The sequence below is a fragment of the Camarhynchus parvulus genome, chromosome 7 (assembly GCF_901933205.1).
Source record: "Camarhynchus parvulus chromosome 7, STF_HiC, whole genome shotgun sequence".
NCBI lineage: Eukaryota > Metazoa > Chordata > Aves > Passeriformes > Thraupidae > Camarhynchus > Camarhynchus parvulus.
Window position 1 is genome coordinate 26,475,504 of NC_044577.1, and position 22,801 is coordinate 26,498,304.

At 45.2% G+C, this 22,801-nt stretch overlaps 1 protein-coding gene and 1 non-coding gene across 15 annotated transcripts in view; one reads left to right on the forward strand and one right to left on the reverse strand.

Annotated features, from left to right (window-relative positions):
• CLASP1 (cytoplasmic linker associated protein 1) overlaps nt 1-22,801 on the reverse strand; it is a 170,608-nt gene that overhangs the window by 124,662 nt on the left and 23,145 nt on the right. For all 14 annotated transcript variants that reach the window (XM_030952206.1, XM_030952207.1, XM_030952219.1 and 11 more), the window contains exons 3-5: nt 941-1,019; nt 603-706; nt 31-122 (exon numbers count right to left, since the gene is read on the reverse strand). In XM_030952206.1, the coding sequence (XP_030808066.1) occupies nt 31-122; nt 603-706; nt 941-1,019 (275 nt within the window). The remainder of the gene's footprint in view (nt 1-30; nt 123-602; nt 707-940; nt 1,020-22,801) is intronic.
• LOC115906053 lies at nt 2,183-2,299 on the forward strand. Its single transcript, XR_004060905.1, has one exon. It is a non-coding gene; the product is annotated as a U4atac minor spliceosomal RNA (small nuclear RNA).

Genomic DNA, 22,801 nt, shown 5'->3' on the forward strand with positions numbered 1-22,801 from the left:
AACACAGGTTTGCAGAAGGTTCTGACTTACGCATTGAGTGTTGCAATAAGGCAGAGGCAAATCCCTTCTCTTGTCCGAAAATTCTTGTGTTTGAATCCTCCCAGCATCCTGTCCCACACGTACTGAGGAAGAGAGGAAAGAGAAAAAAATGAGATGGGGTAAGAAACAGATTCGGTCTTCGAGCAGACATACACCACACCACCTCTGGAGCTCAACATAAAATAATGGAGCATTACACCCATCCAAACGAACAGGACAAAAAGGAGCAAGATACTTTTAGATCTGACTAATTCTTTGTTTTGTACTCACTTCACAGTAACTCCCCACTACCTAAAATGTACTTACAGAAAGCAAGTACGTTCCAAAAACCTGGAACAATAGCTCATATACCCATTCCATCCCTGGGAAATCCACTGACACACGCTCATGTGTATCCTGTCAGGCAACAGCCTTCCCAAGTGAAGTAAACATCTTATAACAACGTGTAGGGAAATTAAGTCATTGCAAACAGAAAAATGGCAGAGAAAACCTTCTGACAGAAAAAAAGGTTTCCTTTTTTCACACAGCCAGTCACTCATGCTGTGGAGGACTGCTAAACATACCTGAGGATTAGCAGCTTGTTCCATGATTTTCAGCAGCAAGGTCTGATCCTGCTCCCTCACTGAGTCCTTAGAATCTCCCAGCCTATCAAGTAAACTTGGCAGCACTAAGGAAAGAAAACAGGAACATTCAAATCCCCCAGGAAAAAACTGTAACAGTGGCAGAGCCCCTCTGCTCTTCCCCCAAAGCCCAATGGAGGCACCAGCCTCACTACCCTTCAGCAGAGCATGAAAACACCAAGAGCCTCCCGAGTGCTCTCCTCAGAAGAAAGACAGCTCTGAGTCCAGCAGCCAGTGCAGGTGCTGGCAGTGATGGTGGCACTCACACAGAGACTCCTCACCTGTGCCAATCTGGGCCTTGAAGCGATCTTGCAAGCGGGACACCAGTGCAGAGATGATGTCAATCCCCAGGAGAACCACCTGCAAGCACAGAACAGGCAATGAACTAGGAGAGCACTGCAACTGTGATTGCTGCTCAGTGCTAAATTCATATGTATGGGTGTGCAAGGTACACAAACCATGTGCATAACCATTTCAGTATTTGCTGTAACTAGCATTCCTAATTCATTGCAATGATTACAATTATAATTAGAAAATGGTATGCACTAAGAGCTGCTTAATTATTTACTGGCAGAAATGAAACCAAACACTTTTATGATGTAACTGGAATTCAAAGAAAGACACCTAGTTTGAGAGAAGCTTCATGACAGGCTGCAGATCAGAAAGCCTGCCCTGATTTTAACTAAGCTTATTTAATAAAAAAAGGTACATCACATACTGAATGCACTGTGTAACCTGTATGTGAAACACTTCACAAAACTCTACAGATCATGATCGTGCTGGTACAAGACACTTCTACCTAGGTTTCTGGATCAGCACCGAGTCTCATCACCCCTGGAAGCGCTAGGGACAGCCAGGCTCCTGAGGTGGTGCCAGCGGGACTGTTCCAACACAGCCCAGCTCCCTGTACATACCCACACCTGTACATATATACACAAACAACCAGGGCAGTGGTGGTGGCCCCAAGCCTGCCAGAGCTCAAGGAGTGTTTGGACAAGGTTCTCAGGCACCTATGGGATTGTTGGGGCTGTCCTGTGCAAGAGCCAGGGACTGCAGCTGATGATCCTTGTGAGTCACTTCCAGCTCAGCATATTCTATGATACTGGCATAAATACGTATATTTGCACTCCCGTACATACACGTACACAGCAGTACTCGTTGTGTCCCCGCTGTCCCTCCCGGTACCGGGAGCAGAGTTACCCCCGCAGCCGCGCTCCCCGGAGCCGTGCCCTGCCTGCAGTGCCGCGGCCGCTCGGCAGAGGGCGCGCTCCGTCGCCGCTGCCGCCGCGCGGTGCCCCGCCCTCTATGCAAATCTGCACCGGTCTGGCGCGGAGCACTCTGGGTAGCGCCGCCGCCGAAGGGCTCGAACCCGGGTCGGAGCCGCCCGGGCGCGCCGGGCCCCGCGCGGTGCGCGCCCCCGAGCCGGGCGTCGGGCAGCGGGCGGGCCGGGGGCGCGCCGCCCCTCGCCGGGACCTGGGCGCGGTTCGCGCTCCCCTACGGGCGGCGCGCCCCAGCGGCCGCCAACCGTCCTTATCTGGGGGTTGCGCGGCTGCTCAATGAGCGTATGGCGAGAGCAGCCCTGCTAACGCCTTAAACAACACAGCAGCGCCCGCTCCGTGCGCGGCGCAATTTTTGGAACCTCGCACCGCGGCGTGTGCGCGGCGCGATCTGAACAATGCTCACCTCGAGCTGAACCGAGCACCCCGCGGCGCTATACGGGACCCGCGTGGGGCTGCGAGCTCCGGGCACCGCTCCCGCCTCCGGGCACCGCTCCCGCCTCCCGGCACCGCCCCCGTTTTCCCTTCCCCCTCCATGCACAGCGCTGCTCCCAGCGGAGTCCGTGCGGGGCACCCGCGGGGCTGCTCTGCGCTAACCCCGTGCGCTACCCGCGCACCCGCGGTCACTACACAGCCCTCAGCCTGTCACAGGGATCCGCTCCACATTCGGCTCCGAACACCCAGGGAACCATGAGTGGTGTAGCAGGGGAAACAGCCTACTATTCCATGCCAAGTATCCTGTGAAAAACACCTTCCTAAATACCAGCCCCTGGATCCTACCTTCTCCCAACAATACAACTTCACCTTCTCCAAAGAGCGCCTGCAGTCTTCTACCCTCACGGTAACAGACCCTTCAACACTGCCAATTTTTAATTCAACAATATTGATTCATACACCAAAGGAGCTCTTTCCTCGTGCTTTTGTTAAGCTGTGTTTCGTTTTCACATTCATCTCGCACACTGGATTTAATCCACCACTGCCAAATGCTCAGGCAGCTGCCCTAAGGGCTATCGCTGCCCGTGTCTGCCGGCTCAGGGGAGCCTCACTCGCCTGGGGCCCGGCAGCAGAGCCCCAGCAAGAGGGTGGGCTCCAGATCCGCATCAGTGCAGAGATGCTTTTAGGGAAAGTCAATGGGACTCTGAGTGCCAGTCACCATTCACAGCTGCCTGATCAGAGCCCCATCACGGCAGCATCCAGCACAGAGATAAGTGTGCTGCTTGCAATTACAGAGATGTGCCCCAGGGATAAATTCGATCCCGGGAGAGGAAGGAATCCATCTCTTCTTCAAACTGCCCGAAAGCCAGGAAGAGTGAGGGGAACTCATCACTCAAACATGAAAGAAAACACATGCACAGTGCAAACATACCCTGCAGTTCACCCCCAGGAGAAGGCCAGGAGGATGAGCAAAGCCATGCACGACTTTTTGTTGTTGTCCTTATAAATTAGCACAATTACTATAGTGGTGCTTGGACAGCTATTGAGGAAACAGCAACTGGGGTGAGCAAATGTTACTCCCAACTATGCTGAATTCATTTATCAACCCCAATGTGACACCTGCCTCAGAAGGTCAGAGGCAGAAAGCAGAAATCATGTATGGATTGACAGAGTCAACAGATCCGCTACAGACAGATAACAGACAACCCAGGGCACGGCTGGCAAATGAACAAAGAATTAATTGAATTCCAGCCCTGGCTGTACTGCACTGAGTGCACTGAAGAGCCCACCCGTTCACTGCTGGAACAGTTACAGGGGCTCTGCCTGAATTAACACACACCAGGGCCCAGGAGGAAGCTCGGGAGCAGCGATGGGCCCTGGCAGCAGCCATCCCACTGCCTGATCCCGATGCAGGCCTCTCCCCAGGGCAGCCAGCTGGCGGGCACAGCTCCACACCAAGGCACAGGAAGGGCAGCTCTCCACCCGAAATTCCAGATAATGCTGCAATGCTGATAACTACACAGCTATTCCAGGCCTTTACATCAGCACAGATCTTTTAGCCTCCTATTTACACGGGCCCCCAAAACAGTGATCACAGAATCAGAGAGCGACAGCCCTCAGCCTGAGGGTCTGCTTCTGCTCATTCGACTCCTGAGATTCCCCAAGACAGTCAACAAAGCAAGTTGTGCCACCCAGTATTCAGCTCATTTGGCATCTGCTGCTGCTTTGTCTTGTCTCAGAGTACTTTCTGTAGGCGCCAAGGGCTGTCAGCAAACCCTTCTCCTGCCTCTCTCCAAATGCCAGGTCATCTCTCCCAGTAAAGAAGTCTCTTGTTAGTTCCCAGGATGCAACACAGCCTTTCCCAATACAGACAGTACTTTTTTTCAGAGGTCAACAAAAACAACTCAAAGCATCTGTCCTTTAATATCTAGGTGGTGTTGAAAGACTTGCAGGCAGCTCCCTGTATCAGAGAGAGACAGTCCATCATCATCTGCTCCAGCAGTACATGGTCACCAAGCAAGGCAGACAAATCCATCCAGTTTAAAATGACACACCTAAACACACTCCCATAAAAGGGTAAAGAAGCTGCACAATCCAGCAACATCTGATTGAGCACAAAGAAACAAGAGTGAATCAGCTCCAGGCCACCCCAATAGCCTGGCCAAACTGGGGGGAGACAAGCCCTTCCTTCCATTCACCACACCATGCCACAGCAGGGACGTGGTGGTGGCTGCAGGAACCTTCATCCCCCCTCTTTGCAGGGAAGCAGCAGTGGGGTGGGCAGTACACCCCCACAAAGTCACTGCACTCTGCCAGCCTCCTGCTGAACCTTCCACACCTGGCAGCTTGGGACCTAAACGGGAATGCTGGAGAGAGCTTCTACAGCAGCTGTGACACCAGCTTGCTTCATGCTGCTCCAGCATGCTGATTGCCACCACTGGTGACACAGCTCAGCTATTTCACTTTGAAGTCTGTCTGAGAGGTTCTCTTTGGAGAAGGAATAGGAAATGGAAGACAAGATTTCTAAATCTCAATATGAAGAAAAAGAAAAGAATTGTAAGAGTATTCAACCAGGGTTTTTTGAACAGTTGCTTAGCTAATCTTCTGGATTCATAAGCAAAAACATGGAGAAGTGCTTGCATACTTGGAGTAAATTTAATATGCTTTTGAAAAAAGTGTAACATTTCAGATCACACACTGAGAAGTCCAAGGCAAGCATAGATGGCACACATCACTGCTGGTCTGATCAGTGCTGATCAGTCAGAGAGGGAGCAGTTCTAATTCCTTGTGACATGAAACATCCACCACAACTGAACTGGGCCCTCAAGACCAAGCTGAAGTTAGATGACATTGGCAAATTTAGTTTTGAAGCCAGGTATTTTGGGTCAGCACAGCAGTAACCAAAGTCCTGTCAGAGAAACCTGGAATCAGCTTCTGAAATGCTGCATCCCCCCTGCACACAACTATAACCACATCCGCCCTGGAACAGTCCATCTCCTTCTGCCATTCCAAGAGTTCACATTCATCTTCCAAGGCAGCACCACATCTGCACTGGAAGCATGAGTCCATCTCCCCAGCCCAACAATCCTCACACAGACACAGATGCTAAGTTTTTTTGTACAAAACAATTTACAAAACCAACACCAGCAAAGAAAAAGGCAGCAACAGCAGCACAACTGGTTTTACTGGCATGACTATAAGCTATGGTCAAAGAGCTGAATGGGGGGAAAACTTTAAATATATATTCTTGAGTTCTTTCTCTAGATTGATGAGATACCATCTGTTCTGTCACAGACACCACCTTGAAAATCATCAAATTCCGTGATGGAATTAGGTGAACCAAAACACCCAATGAAACCACCAGCACTTGTAAAATAAGCAAAAAACTGGTTATTGTAAGTTCTTCTTAATTTACAAGCCTGGTAACAGATGAGCAACTCAGTAAAAAATGCATAGTTCTACAGTGAAATAAATTCCAGGGGAACTAAGGTCATTTAAATGTTGGGAGACATTAAGAAAAGGTTGTCAGAAATTATCTCTACAGAGATGCATTTTTACCACTACTGTTAGGACACAAGGGCACCTTTCACGTGCAAAAGCAAAAAATTCCAGTAACTATCTTCTGGATTCAGTAAGAAAAGCCAACAAAAGCCCCTCAGTTGTCTCTTGATCTAAAAGCTAGAGATTTTGTAGAACACATGAGAAATTCAAAGCCATTTAAAGAAAATGCACGACAGAGCAAAAAGTTATCATTATAAAAATTCCACAAAGACAAACAGGGTGATGCTTAAAAGAACATGATCACCCTGAAATGCAGACATCTGCTTCCAGAAGAGCTGACAAGTACGTCCCAGGTGAAAGAGCTGGACCAAGTCAGCCCTCAATCACAGTGCTCCTTACCCTGCCCCTGCTCAGGGGAACTGAAGGGGGAGTTCCAAAGAATAACTTCACCCTGTTTTGCAAAGATTCTCAACTTGTGGTTGTGTATGATGAGAAGAGGAGCAGCCACTGGGCTTTCTCCAGAGGACATGGAGGGAAGCACAAGTTGCAGAGTCACTGCTGTGGAGTACAGGAGGCTTTTCTACCCTGAGCAAGGTCAGAGGTCAGACAGCACAGCAGGTAAATCACCACTGACACAAAGACTTTGCAGTTGAAAGCAAAGTTACAACTCACTTCACACTTCCATATCTCAATTACCCCAAACACTGCTGGAAAAACAGCAGCAGCACCATCTTTCAGGAAGGTGATCCTGCTTATGCAGCTTCTTACAGCTATGGATACTCAATGCTTAGTGTCTTCACATGAAACAACATCCAAAAAAACACCTGCCCTACCAACTGCTATTGCCTTTGGTTCCTCACCACAAAACATTAGCCACAAACACTATTCCGTTCATTTCTACTGCCCCCAACTGAGTGTCTACACTTACAGCCAGGTCCTCAGCCAGGAAGGAAAAACTAATATAACTCTGTGAGCACTGATGAGATCTTGCCCTGGGATCAGCGCCACTACTTTCCTGTAGCTTTGGTAACCAGTTGCATCTCAGAGCTCAAGGCATAATGAAGCCTCATACAATGAGGCTTCATTGTATGAAACATTCCTTTTGCTACAGAAAAGCAAAAAGAATATGGCAAGGAAAATAACAAGGCCATTGCATTGCCCTGTTTAGCTTTTTGTAGGAAAATGGAAAGGCTTTATTATGGCAACTAATCAATTGCTAGCACAGCAATGTGCCTTATTAACAGAGCAGGCTGCTTTACCTCGTAACATTGCCTTCCCCTCCATTAGCAGCAAAAGGCTGCTACAGTGCACAGAGCAAGTGAGAAATCACACTGGGAATCTGCCTGCAGGCAGAACCATATTAGCTGGAGCACCTCAAAAGCTCTGAGCACAGAAGCACTGACCCCAACTCCATCTCTAACACTACAAGAATAGAGAGGGTCAACACATTTTAAAACTGCAACAGAAGTGTTTCTGAGGGTTTAGACAGCATCTGGAAAAAAACAAGGCAAGTACGCAACCTAGCAGATAATCACTGCTCCCTTAGGGCTCACAAAGTCTAGTAACAACTGTGAGGATGTTCAAATATCCGGATACTCCCCTTGATCACTAGTTCCCAAGCTTCTGAACATCTGCACTTCCAGATTACACCATTCAACACCAGCTTTTATGAGGAACAGCAATACTGCAATGCAATGATGACAGGATGCATGGCCAGCCTCATGAGAAGGGCACCAAAGAGGCGCAGACACAGCAAAGTCCCAGCAGCTGTTGGCAATGTGAAAAAAGCTGGGGATCAGTCAGGGAGGCAGAGCAGCCACAGTGGTGAGGAGTAGGCAGCAGCCAAATTGAGTGGGGAACTTACAAGATGATGACAGCTCTTGCTAGGTCGTAGCTAATGAAGCTTTGTTCTTGCCTTGTTTGGGAAGAAAGGAACACATGCAATTAAAAATGCAATAGCATTTTCAGTAGCCCCAGTCTTTGTAACACTCTGGAAACACCGTAAGACCTAGAACTTCCAAAGCACCTCCCACCCTGCACAGCCAGACTGCCTGCTCAGCATGTACCACACAGTCCCACGCCTTTGGAAAGTGTCTCCAGACACAATCAGCAACAGCCTAATGTACAACAGTGAAGAACTCCATTCAGAAAAGAAGAAAGGTTCAAGATGCCTTTGTCATCCACAGAAAGATACAATAGCCCAGGAAAGTGAAGAGATGGGTGCTAGGAAGAGAAAGGGGTGAGAGGTGGGAAGAAGGAATTCCACAGAGGAAGGCACCACTTCAGCCAGAAGGATGACCCTTAAAGGCATGGGTTAAAACATTTCCCAGTCGCACCAACACCAGTGAGGGGTACAGCTGAGCTACATACATCCAACCGAGCACCTACAGCAGCCACAAGACCTAGCACAGCCCATACAGAGTGATGCTTCCCACTGTTCTAGAAGGTCAGTGAAGACTGAGAGCTACTGCCTAATCTCTTGACTACACCAGTTTCTTCTTTTGCCATTCCCACTTACTCCCTCTCCAAGCTATTCTTAATTGCTGTTTCTCAATTCATGTCAAACAACTTCAAGGGAAAACTTTCAGGGGCTTACCATCAGTGCTATACTCCAGCTAAATCCAGGACCCCAGCAGAAACAGTGTCACAAGAACACAGAAGGGGACAGTCCCAGTGCTGACCTGCTCCCCTGAGTGTGCCTATGCAGGTGGAACCAGATCTCACAGCAGCAGATATGTACCAGTGCCCATCTGCAAGCTGGGCAGCTGTCAGCATGCACTCTGCTTGAGCTGCTGTGTGATCCTGCAAGGGACAAGGATGTTTGATGTGAAGTGACACCACTGGCCCAGCCTAGCACGCTGCAGACCTTCTTACACAGCTTTTGGCTCAGCAGCTTCAACCACTCTGTAGCCTGTGCATGCCTCTTGCAACTATGTCTTACATCCAGCTCTTAGCACAGCTCTTGATCAAGTCCAGCATCATTTTTAATATCGTTTAACTTTTGGCAACTAGATCTCTTCCAAGACTTTGATCTATCTGGTCTAGGAAACCAATGAAAAAATATTCTGTCCTTGCCCATTTAAAAGTTAATTCCAGCTTAAAGGGTAATGCTTTCTACATGCTTCAGAACCAAATCCCACATGTCACTTAACACAAAGGAAATATAAATTATTCAGTGTTGATCTCCTCAACTCCTTTTGACCTGTGTGTCTTTCCCTTTGCCTTTTTGGCTGTCATCATTGAGATCTGGAGCAACAGCTGATGCATCACTGTGAGCTCTCACAAGAGAATAAAACATCTGTTTTCCTCCCTCAGACTGAAAACAGATGCCTTTTTAGTTGTGTCAAACAGATACTCAATTATATGACAGCATAGTGAAGCACAATGCATCTAAATCAGGGCACACCCTCGGGCCACATGGGTGCCTGGCATGTGCTCAGGAACCCAAAAGGGCTTTGCAATCTCAGGCAGGCTACCTAGCCACGAGTATCCAGGGTCTGGGACACCTGCAGCACACATCAAGGGAGTTTTCTTGCCATGGAAATGCCTGCAGAGCTGCTCTGGAGCAAACGCCACATGCGCCAAGTGCTGTGCAGTCCCCCTGTGGCTCTGCTGTGTACTTGGGGCTTCTCTAATAAGCTGTCTGGAAAACCCAATTCCATACAAAAACCACTCCTTATCAACCAACTCACTTGACATTCCAGATGTGAAAGAGGTGATAGTAGGCACCATGGGATAACTCTTCAACAAAACCTGCCTGGAGAGAGTTTTCTGGCTACTGTAGCTACTGTAGTCATAGCATAACTCGCTGCTATGAAAAACTCCTGCAAAGGACACCTGGGGAAGCCCAGCCACAGCAGAGCGAGGTGAACAGCCTGGCAATCATTGGTTCAAGATTCACCTTGGGACACATGGATGGGCTGACACTGCTAAGACAGCTCAAGCAGTGCCTGTTCCATGTCTGTTTCTGTGGCTGAAGCAATCCAGCCTCCAGACCTGTTCACCTGCAAGCATTTTACAGAAAAGAAAAAAAAAAACAAGAAAAAAAAAACCCCAAACCAAATCCCAAAGAAACAAACAACCAAACCCCCACCCCCAACAAATCAAAAACAGAAAAAAAAACCCAAAACCCTCAGCCAAACCAAAACAAAGAAACAAAAAAAATCAACCACAAACAAGGGAAGAGAAAGGAATTCTGCATCCTGCACTGCTTGAGGGAGCCAGCATTTTGCTAAGGGAAAAGAACAAGCCATCTGAGCAGCTGACAGCACAAGTGGAAAACCAATTGGAAAATTATAGGGACAAACCACATACATTCTGGCTTCTATATCCAGCTCTAGAAACACATTTAAACAAGTCAGGCAAATAGCTCCTATCAATGCTCTAGTGCCACAGCTACACAAACAAGCATCCATCATGTTAAGAGGTTTCCACGAATTCTTGTGGATTAATAAAAGTAAAGCATTAATTAAGTGTTCAACTAAATCATTAGTTCTTGGATAATTATCTTAAACGGAACTCTTTAGAACTGAAACAGATCAGAGGAACAGAAGCTGTAAGTGTAACAAAAGAAGCCACTCAGGGTTCAGCACAGGTACACAAAGAGCTGACACCCCGGGGGAGCTCAGCCAGACCAAGCAGGTACTTCCTGGCCAGGCTCTACTCACCTTTCACAATGCTTTCACTACATTTTCTCTCCTTCACAACTCTTAGCGTTATTTTCAACATAACCATGACTAAGCTGAATCGAGTATTTAAATAACTTTTTTTCTTGTGATTTTAGAAGACTGATGCCTTGTTTTGTAATTCTGTTATTTTCTCAGAGGTTTGTTCTCACTGGACACTTACTGACAAGATCAGCATTCTTGCTTTCTGCTGAACAGGCTGGAAGCTATGTAAGCCTTCCTGCTCCTGTAATGTCAGAAGTAGTTTATTTCCTTTGAGATACCTATTCCAAACTGAAGTATCCCATTATTATTTTTTGTTCTAAATAAAGCAATGAAACTTTCACACAGATGGGAAAGCATGGTCACTCTTAGAATTCCAAAACCTGGTGTCTTGTGAATTCTGAAACAAGACAGACAGAATGCTGGATGTGATAGTGTGCCATTGTTAACCTGACATTAAATGGATGCCAAACTGCTTCCTCCCATCTCAGTCAGCCTTACTGCATATTCCAAACCGAGTAAAATGAAATATTAACTCTTTACTTTTAGCATAAGAATGGGCCTCATCAATAAATTCAGCTGAGAATTTGTTTCTAGAAGGCCAATTAGTTCAACACCATCTCCCCCCAGCCGCTCAAATTAGATCAGTCAGGCCACTTTTCTAGAGAAGGTGTTTTGTTGTACTCGATTCTTAACACATAGCTCTTCAGCTGAAACTGATTTCTACTGTTCATTAAAACCTGAAACACTTTTCTATAGTCTAGTTGGAAGCAGCCCTGTCAATCCAAAACCAGGTTTAATGAGCTGCTGCGTCACCACCTCTAAGACCCTGCTGACAGACTGTGAAACAGAAAAACATATTTTATTTTTGTAATCCTTCTCTATGTACAGTAGTATAAGCCAGGCAACATTCTGTAGCCCCCAAAGACTCCAGCTACATGATCTGACCCATGAGAATCTTGGACTTCAACAGTGTTCCACACAGCTAATAAAGGATCTGCAACACGGATAAGGGAGCAAGATACACACACACTTCTAGTTCAAATACTGCCAGTCATACCAGGAATTGAGTTATTCTTTTCAGCAAAGAAAAAGGCATTGGGCTTTTGGTTCATTTATCTAGGTTTTAACTTGACATCATCTGATAAAAGTAAAAACTTCAAAGTCACACAGCGATAGGCTTCAATTACTGTTTCTCTATCAGTCTGTCAGTGGCAAAGCGATTCAGGAAGGAGGAGGGAATGCTGCTGGCAAGTCTCTTGCAGTCTAAGGCACAGAAGCTATTTCAGCTGAACTGGAGATTGAGTTTCACAGATAGTAACAATGTCAGGCTAGAAAACATAATTTAGAGGATTTAAAATATGACAATGCCCAAGGATAACACAGAAACATAATATGCTTTTCAGATAACACTGCTTGTAGTACAGGTTAGAGATCAAGTGGCTGCTTTGTAAGAGAAGTCAAGCAGATAAGTTGCTAAGTTTTCCACAAAATCAACACCACAAACTGACTCAGAAGCAGATGCAGCTACAGTTATGCCTCTTCTTGCCCTTCATCCTTTTCCTCCTGTAGGTTAATAGCACTTTCCTGCACCATGGCAAGACAGGAGATACAAGGTAGTGTTTTTCATTAGTTTTCATATCCTCATCTAGAGCTACAGAGCATTATTACTGTCATAAACTTGTCACACTGAGGTCTAGCAGACTGTATGTTGGAGAGAGGTATTATTTGGCTTCTTCACATACATCTGCCTGCAGCGTTGGGACTGTGCCAGCATGCAGTCCAGTAACAAATGTAGTTCAGTCTAAGATCTATAGATGCAGGAAAAAAATATCCATGCAGACCTACTCGTATACTCACATCACCATTTAAAGAGATTTCTCCTCCATCTTTCAAAGGACTGGGAATTTGAGTGTGCACATATATACATTCTGTTCCTTGTCTCCAAATTCGTACATCAAAGAAGATGCCACAACCACAAAGCAACACAGAAACAAAGCACAGATTCTTTTTTAACTCTTTCTTTATAAAAAATCTTCAAGAGGTATGCAGGCCCTGCAGTGGTTTCTGCTGTATCTTGACATTTTCATCAAGAAAAAGTAAGGAATTTGGATTAGCTGCTACAGGTCAGATTCTGACCCATCAGACTAGCACAACACCAGAACCCTGAGCCAGCTGTCTGCATTCACATTCTCTCCGTCCAGAAACAGGACAGGGAAATCAACTGTCACTGCAAATTTCTCGCCTTTTGATGACTTAATTCAGAGTCACCTGAATTCTATTAGGTAGGGGAAAAAATTCCAGAAACAGATTTTTAGCTACTAAGCTACTTCACTCTACTACAGAGACCACATGCTCTTTAAAGAGTTGCCCAATTATATGCTGACCTTACATGGGCTTTGATGGCTTCTTTAAGTGACTCATTAAATAATCCAAGATGGTGAAAACTTTATTTTGCAAGACAGATTAATGCAGTTACATTATTTTTCCATAAAATTCTTCTTGATCACTAGATAATTAGGACTAGGAGTCAAGATACGGCAGCATTAACACCTCCCTTTTACCACGTCTTTCCAGCAAGAAATACAAGGTCCCAGGAAAAATACCCAAGGAAAGCAATCCCAAATGCCTCCTTAGGAGAGTGTGAGAAGGCATATAACACTAACCAACACCAGCACTGGTTTTATTGTTCCTTTCATCTGTACAAAGCAGCATGCAGGCAAACAGCACCCGTCCAGCACCCTTCCAGCCTGCACTGTCTCTGCAAGAACTTGAGGAAATTCTGACTTTACAGAAAGGAACTGAAGTGCTCCCAGGTGACTCTGAGCAACCACAAAACAGAGTTGCTACAGCAGAGGTAGGATGGGTCTTCCAAGTGTGCCCTCCAAAGTCTTTGGTCAGGGCCTCTTCCCACACACAGGTGATGTAGGGCTGGCCCCAGGTGCCTCACAGCCACCCTAACGCAGGGAGCTGACAGACACAGCTCGCTGTCCTCACCAGGGGACAGAAGAGCAGCACAAGTCAAACCAGTTTTCTGCTCGCGTAATAGCAGCTCAAGAACTCCTTCTGAGGCAAGTCCAAGAGCCATTGCTGGCTTCTTGCAGGTTCACTACAGCAGCACACTGCAGTGCAGCCACAGTGCCTGTGAAAGGCACATTCCTCAGGCTGCAGAGCTAACCAGGAACACCAAAAAGAGAGCTCCACCAAGGAATGGAGAGGAAAGACTGCGAGCCTTAAACACACAGTCACAAACCAAAGCACCATTAGCACCACCCATCACTTGTGCCATGTACATCAGATGACTGTAAAGCACTCCATAAGCATGGTGACCACCAAGGGAAGCTACAGCCCAGCTGTACTTGTACAGGACATTTCTGCTGCAGCCTCCAAGACTGTTTCTCCTCTCTGCTGTTGCTTTTCAGGCTGTACATGCAAGTTCATCCAGAGGAGACTGATTGAACGACCTATCTCCAAGGGCAAAATCCTCCATGCACAAAGATCAGTACAACCTCTTCTACAGGTTCCCTTCCCAGAAATGCCCTTAATTCATATCATCAGATTCTTGATCACAGCTGAAGTTCCCAGAGTGACATATCAACATTGTGACCCACTTGTCTACCACAGCAAGAAAGCCTCACAACAGTGCCACCTTGGTATGACTGTAGCTGCACTCACTCCATCTGTAAGTGTGCTCTTTTCCCTGCCACATGCTCTGCCTTTCTAGAGATTACAAAAACTATCTCTGCCCACAACAATTCCTTTAAAGCTTCATCCCACATCTCCCCCCAGCTCTTTGTTAATGACACTGCTACAGACCTGGAGCTGGAAGCCAGAGCAGCTACCATAAAATGGCTAAAGATTCCTTTAGATCTTCATTAAATAATGAAGATGTTACACCTCCAAGGGTGCATGACTCCTCGATGAAAAGGAGGCATAAACACGGCCTTTGCCTTTGAGCATACCTACCTACAGGCAGAGGAGTTCTGTTCTTCTCTACCCTTCAATTATTTAGCACCTTTCTGGGATGAAGAGTGGTGTGCCCTCCCCCCAGAATCCCACCAGATCCAGCAGCACAGACAAAGCTCTGCCAACACACTGCAGAACAAGGCACAAACCACCAGCCTCGTTTGGCACACATTAACAATTGTACTGAAAATCACATTGAACAGATTTTGCTAGCATGGACTTGAACAAAGGTGGTGATCATCTTTTCCCATATCCTCCAGGAGAAGGATAAAGAGAAATCCTCTTAGATTAGCTAGAAAGAAAATTAAACATGCAGAGCAGAGGGGCACTGGAGCAGACTGATTCAGGAGAATGTGAAATCTTCAAAGGATGTATTTTAAGCATAGGTTGGATAAATATCTGACAGAAGACACACGGGTATATTCATTTGTCTTCTGTGAACAATAAACTGGATTTGACTGTTTCCTGAAGTCCCTGGTATTACAATACCTACAAAGCCCCAAAATTTCCTCCCTTGACATTAGAAACACATTAACAGCAATGTAGGTTATTAGTTAGTAAGCATCCTTTATGAACAATAAAAGGCAGAGTGATAGATTCTTATTAGCAATCCTCTGTAGGAATACACTACACCAGCTAATAAAAGTTACTCCCCAGGGTAAGGTTGACACCCTGGTTAATAGAACTCTCCAATGCTGGCTTAAATCAAGATTAATGTACAGTCATGAAGTATATAAAGACTATGCTGAACCTTAGGCTCCCTCTCCTAGGTCTGAAACTCAAACCATATCCATCCTTTCTTCCCCTGCAGGATCCTTAGCAAATTCTGCACCAATGATGCCAACTTAAACACACACACAAATACAATTTTCTTCTTGATAAAACTTACTTTGAGCCAAGCTTTGAGAAATATGGAGCATGTACATCATGAGATTTCTTGGAATAACTTGTAATAATTTCTTAGAATTTCTTGTATTAGAGAAGGGCTCACTCAGAGAACATGAAGAAGCTTTCTCCTCACTGCAAGTAAGATGCAAGGAGACATTTGGTTTCTATCATGCTGAGCTGCTCCAAGACCCAGTAAAACTCCTCACATTTGTGAAATTCATTATCCAACAGCAATCAATAAATCTTAGCAAACTTTTGGCTCTTCAGAACAACTTTCTAACCACCCCTACACCTAACTTCACAAAACACGCACGCTGGACTCTGCATGAAAAGGAAACAGCCTCAGAATATTCAGCATGCTCTGTCTTGGGTTCCATATCAGTATGACTCAGCTGTGCTGCTTTGCAAGACCTGCTACCAAAGCCAGAATAACACACAGACCAGCCCTTTCCCAATTAAATCGAACTCATTTATGCCACACTAAGTGACTTAAACCTTGTAAAAAAGGCTCCAGGCCACTCAAAGCAATAGAAAAATTACTTTAGGCTTGCAGTGTTTTACTTATCAGGGAGAAGTTTAAACTAAATTGCACAAAACTGTGTCAAAAGAGATTTGCACCATTTCCCAGACCATATGGAAATTGTCTTACTACCATATAGTTAAAAACCACCACATCATCTTTAGCTGTTGGCTCTAGAAGGGGCAAGACACAAGCTGATTTTAAGTTAGACATCCTTCCCCAACCTCAGATGTCTTGACACCACCCCCATTTTCAAATCACTACAATGGGCCAATATCCTCAATTTAAGAAGCACTAACATTTTCCCTAAAGAACAGATAAGAGACTCAGGAAGAAGGGAAGACTTTACAAACTTGGACACTGTATACTGAATCCGAGTCTGTAACAGCCCAGTTTCTGCCTGAAGCACAAGCCCTGCCCCTCCACTGACTCTAGCTGTGAAGTTCACAGCTCCCAGGCCTTGCAAGCAGACTCACTGCTCCTCATACAAGAGAAGATATTGAACAGGTCAGGTTACCTGGAAATAAGAACTTTATTTTAAAACCTTATCTCAGGAGATTTTTTTTCTGCTGTGGGTAGCCTGAGTACCATAAAGACAGAGACCACCAAAACATATTACTTACTACAGGCTAGTCTTACACATTAATGTGTAGAACTCACATCACCTTACTGCAATGCCTATTCATCCTAAAACCACAGGGAAAATACAGCCTAGCTTGCAGTTAGGGTTTCCTAAAATTTCACATTCAACCTCTGAAACTCTTCAACAAATTTTCTCCAGAGCTTTCCCCTAAACACAGATGAACAAATGGGCAACCAATTTCCAAGTGGGACACTCTGCACTGCTGCTGTAACTGTGTCCTCTCTTGCGGCCTTTAAGCAGAGCACAACCTCCTACAGGCAGGGAATGCATCTCTTTGCTGACTGCAAACACTTGCAAGCAGGACAGGAACAAGTCCAAAAACTCTGATGGTGTCTACAAGGTATCTAAAGCGCCATCTCATGAGCCACTGCAAATACACTGGACTGCTATTCTGACTCCCTATACAGAAGAGCTTGGTTGTGCTGCAGACCTGTTGTTTGCAAACCTGGCTTTTATCACTACCACTTTTTACAGCCTGAGCACCCAGTGGAGGGAGAAGGGTTTGCTGCAAGCTCTTCTTCAATAGCAGCCTCTTCATTATTAACCACTCTTCACTATCGCTCTCCTTGTACTGACACCAAAGAAAATCCACACAGCTCCTTTGCTGGTCAGATTGGGAGCAGTAGAGATTGCTTGACAAGGATCTGCAAGTTTTCTTCTTTCAAACCTGGACTGTACAATACGCTTGGGAAGGGGAGAATGGCAAGGTTCTGCCCTCAAGTCATTTCCCAAGAGCCCAAAATACTGGAGGCACAATTGCAATCACCTGCTGCTAGAGCTGCCAGCTCAGCAGCAACTAAGCCCTGCCCATGGCTCCAGAGTGAATTCACTGTGGTGGTTTGAGGAACTGGGCAAACAGACCAGACTCAACAACTGAATCCTGTCAATACACTTCTCTCTCCTTTAAACAACCTCCTTGAGACGTGGGGGTACAAAGCACCATTAATGTGGAACAAGAAGCATCTGCATGTGGCATTAGCTAGAACATCTGCATATAGCAACAAAAGAGAAAACACCTTTTCCCCTGGAGCTAATCCCTGCAAGGGCATCTGCTTTCCCACAAACCTTTACACCAGCAGAAATCCAGTTCCCACCCAGCTGATCACTATTCAGCAACCCAGACAGATGGTCTTTAACTTGTAATTGTAATCTTCTGACACACACAAAACCCACCTGCAGTAGTTTAATCATGTTTTTAAACAGAAGGGGCCAAGGCTGGCAAGCAACTCACCTTCCACACAGTGAGGAATTCTTTTCAACAGGAATTTGTGGAGCAGCCTCCATACTTTGGGGGGTGACTTACAGCTTCATAGAAACATAAGGCAAAAAATGAAGGCTGTGAAAAATATCCAGGGATTTCCTCTTCACTATGCAGTCACCTTGCCTGCCAGCCTATTTCAGTCATGCAGGCAGAGGAGGGCTTCCTCCCACCATGCCTGGTACAAGCATATTCCTAACACTGGTCCTGTACCTCTCCCTGTGACAGTACTGCACACCAGGTTCCGTGCTCAGTCACACCAGAGCAGGTCAAGGAAGCTCCAGAGCAGTCTTGTCCCCTAGAGCCAAGCTACCTAATGCACCTGCTGCTGCAGCAATCAGGGGAGGGGGAGCAGCTCCACATGAACCCCTACCAATGCTGCAGTAAATACACTTAAATCTTCACAGCAGTTTCCTTACCCATCAATGGGCAGAAGGGAGGCAGGGTACACTGCAAGCTCACTTCCAGATTTTCCCTGTAGTATTGCCTCACTACTTCATCTGTGAACTAGGAACCAAATACAATCTCTGCCTTAATGCCTGCTGACTAAAGAACACAGCATCAATATTTAAACCAGTCAAATTCCCTTGACAGAAAGCAACACATTTATGCCATGTCTATTGTTCAGGCAGGTAGGAGCAGCGGGCTTCAATGATGGATTTAGCCATTTTGTTGGTCTGAAAAGTAATTCCAGATACTTTCAGATGAAATGCACTACAGAATTTAAAAATTTATATTAATCTCCTTCTTCCAAAATAATTTTATTTTCTTTTGATCCAGCATCAAAGACTTTAAAGATATGTATATCATTAACTACGCCAATCAGAAGAGCAGTGAACCTGCAAACCAACTATTTACAGTATATGTTGAAAAAACATGAACTAAGTATTTCTAAATCCGATCTTGCAAGATCAGGGGAGAAGCAGGGAGGTTTCTCATAACAAGCAGGACTTTCAGGAAGTGTTATACAGATTACTCTAGTGAAAGCTTTAGACATCAGACATCAAATAGCATTATCTCTATTGAAGGAGTGCATGCTCCAACCCAAATACTCTGGACAAACACAGAGGATGGCACTACACAAAGCATGGGCCACCAGCACAGCCTGAGACCCACCAGGCCCAGAAAATGACAAAGACTGACATGAGGCTGAAGTGTCCACAGTGCAGCCAGATCACCTACGGCTCACCACTAACAAAAGAGCATAAGGAAACAGGGAATCTACAGCTCCCCAGGAACTGAACGTTTACCTCCCATTTACCTCCCAGTGACTCTCCCCTTGCAGACTCCTGGTGCATGTGCACAAACTTGCTTTCAGCAGCAATTTGAAGCTCACAGCATTAAGGAGAAAATTAGCTGTGCAAGTCAAATAAAAGCACGTATGCTTCTTTTCAAGTTTCCTTTTAACCTTTTGATGCTAGATAAAAGGAAAAAACAAGATTCATCTCACAGATATGCAACAGTTCCAAAAATGAGCACTGAAGAGCAGAGATTCAAAACAGGCACAAAGATGAAAACAATATCCATATGCAGGTTAAGCATGTCATCCACAAACACTGAACCTGTCAGTGAGAAAGAGAATGCTTGTGGCAAAGAATCTCTTTCAGCTCTATGGTTCACTCCTTATCTCCCCCCCTGCCAAGCCTCAAGCCTCAGAGGAGCAGAATGCACCCTCAAGTTCAAGAAGAATGTGGAAGAATGCAAGAATGTGGACGCTACCACAGGTCCTGGGACAGCCAAGTACCTGCTGCTCAGCTTTTACAAATATCTCACTCTCAGCTCTCCTATTTGCTACAGAACAGTAACCCTTTCAACACAATGGCACAGCTCCCAGTTGGTAACCCAGCATGAACCCAAGCAACCAATGTTCTGGACAACGACAGCTCTCGTGACTGAAACCTTAATTCCAAATCACAATCCAGCATGTAATGTTGGTTAGTCAGCTGCTCTCCTCAGATGTTTATACCTAGAATGATTCTATTCAAGTCAAATGAGATAGCAGATTTCGCACAAAATAACCAAGAGAAGATTTCAGGATGTCAAAACAAACATTGTCTGGAAGCAGGGGGAATCTCACACTATTGATCTAGGAAATACAAAGGAAACAGCAAGAAGAAGAGAAGAAAATGATTGAAAACAATATCTGTCTACTGTCAAGCTACATGATTTTAAAGAATACAGGCAGCAAAAACTATGACCTCTTTATCCTACATTATTTGCACCAGTAACAGATTTTTAGAGGCAGAAGGGCCTCATTAGATCAGTTAATCTGATATCCCATGTAATACAGTACATGAAATCCCAAGCAGTTCCTTCTGCACTGAAACCAATCCTTTCCTATGAATAAAGTATTTCTTCTGAAACAGTGTTAGGGTTTAACTTCATTTAAGATCCTCAAATCAAATAAAGGAAGAAAATCAGAACTAAGAATTGTGACCAACAATTTATTTTTTGCTATAGATACAGACAATCCCTATACTACAGTAAAATGCAGGAAAACATAAGCATTTTTGTCATCTGCCAAAAAGGGACTCCCCATCCTCAATTCTAAACCAACAGTTTTCAGCCTTCTGACACAAACTTGATCTGCATACTTTCTAATAAGGATGTGGATCTCTACAGAGCAAACAGAAGCCCACAGACAACAGCCTCACTTCCTTCAAATTATCTTTATAGCTCCCTAAACAATAAACCAAGTTCCACGTGGCTGAGAGCTCACAGCTTCGAATCTGGTGTGCTCCTCCCAGTGTGCAAAAAAGCAGGGAGGGCTGGGGTTGATCCCATATCCATTCCTAGGGCAGTATAAAAAAACTGTAATAGCCCAAGATTTTTCCCCCATCTTCTATTGTGCAAGATTTGTACAAAATAGTGCATTTAGAAGATGCCACATTCAAAAAATACCAAAGTAACTAGCACAGAAGGCAAAATTTCTGATATGAATTCACATATAATTGATTTTAAAAAATAACTATCAATGTGTTGTTACTTTAAAATCACTGAAACTATCACATGGAAATACAGATTCAAAAGCTTCAAACAGTGGAAAATCATAAATTTCAATCACAAACTCTGACTGCCATAACAAAAGACTAAACAAGATTAGTTACCCCCCATTACTTATTAAAGGAATGCCTCAAAGGAATGTCTCCCAGAAAAAAATCTCCATAAGAAACAAAATTTAGATGTAAATTAATCCTTATTAACATGCACACGAGTAACACAGGCATGTTATTAACAGCATTTGAAGAGTTCAAACTAAAAATAAACAGACAGATCTTCTGCACATTAGAGGTGGTGCTCATCCAAAATTCTGTCCCATCTCCGGAGAGCCTGCACATGGCACATTGCAGCAGCTGGGGTCAATTTGAGTTTCTCCAACTTCAGTGCCAGCAGGATTTGGCTCTTAATTAAGTTCCAGACTTCCCGTTGTCCCAACCCTACCACACCTTTCCTGACTGAAAAAGCAGGTTTTAGAGCATTTTTGTTTTAATTGTTCCTCAGCCAAGTTTGGCTGTAGAGCCATTTTCCAGCACACGTTCACTTACCAGAACTGCTTCTCTCATTTATCACAAGTGTCCCTCTGATCCCTGGAAAACAACCCCCCAGTAACACACTTTATTTCCATCCTCCCAGTCTGAAGATGCCAGACTTCAATGGTGATAGCCATGAAGAAAACAGAAGGAAGATAAACAGGCTCAGGGCATCTTCTTGACGTGCCAGAAGTTTTTCCTGGCTCGACTCCCACCCTGATGAACACCATCTAAAAGTCCTGCCCTTGGCCTCTTCTCTTTGCTGGTGATTCCCTTATCCCAGTTTAAAAAGACACACCAGAATCTCTCCTCCTGCTCTCTTCCTCTCAGACTGCCACATGAGAGTCACCACTGGATATCTCCCCACAAGGACACCAGAGTCTATCCCACACTCATCTTTCCCCACAGCTCCATCTCTTCCCAGATCAGCAGCTCCTTTCTCCTCCAAGCTCCTGGCTCATGCACACCTTCAGATTCCCCAGAGGGCTTTATCCAAGCCTTTTGAACTGCCAGCATTAAGCTGTCTGCACAACAACTGGTTCTTTGAGACAGGGACACTTGCACAGCTCCCCCCTCTTTCTCACTCTGTGTCTCACCCCCCCAAAGCACAGCCTTTGCTCAGCAGTGTTCAAGGGCTGCAGTTGCACCAAATGAGTCCCTCTGAATGGGAGCATGAAAACAGCAGGACCACCTGAACCACTCTTTGTGCCAACAGACTTACACTGATGTTTGACCAGTGATCTTGGATTCATCACAAAACACACTTATGCAAAACAATTGTGATAAATATGGATTCTAGTCAAAACACAGAGAACACCACATGGAAACCTGGAGTACTCGCACAGAGTATTAAGTACATATTCCAGCAATTCATCCTGGCTCTCCTGTCTAAATCAACTTTCCCTTCACCTTATTTCCCTCTTTTACATTAGCTGAAAGAACTGGGGAGCCCATGGACCCATGTGACCTAGACAACTTCACTACTACATCACGAGAAACCTGCTTTTCACAGACAAAAGCCAGCAAGCCACCCTCACACCAGCTTTCACATGGGGTTAGTTTTGTAACAGAGCTACCACCTAGAAAAGTCACCAACTCTCGTTCTTAAGTGTTTGCCCAGCTTCAGCACACTCTGCCACAATTCTCATGCACTACTTCCTCCTGAAAATGGCCACCAGAAAACTCAGAAATGCCTATCAGAGAGCCATCAATTAGATCAATTAGCATCAGCCCCAGAAACCTCAGTGATAGCACAATGAAGGATAAACAGCTAAGACCATGTTAGTATCTAGTACTCAAGATCTCTCCCCGATAGAAACCTGAAAGATACTTTTCAAGTTTGTTAAGTCTCTAAACTTGCATGCAGACCAAAAATCCAGCCCATCTCATCTGTATTAAACAGCCTGAAGTTCTCACATGGTTCTCAGCAGCTCGCCTTTCTGCTATTACAAAGCCTC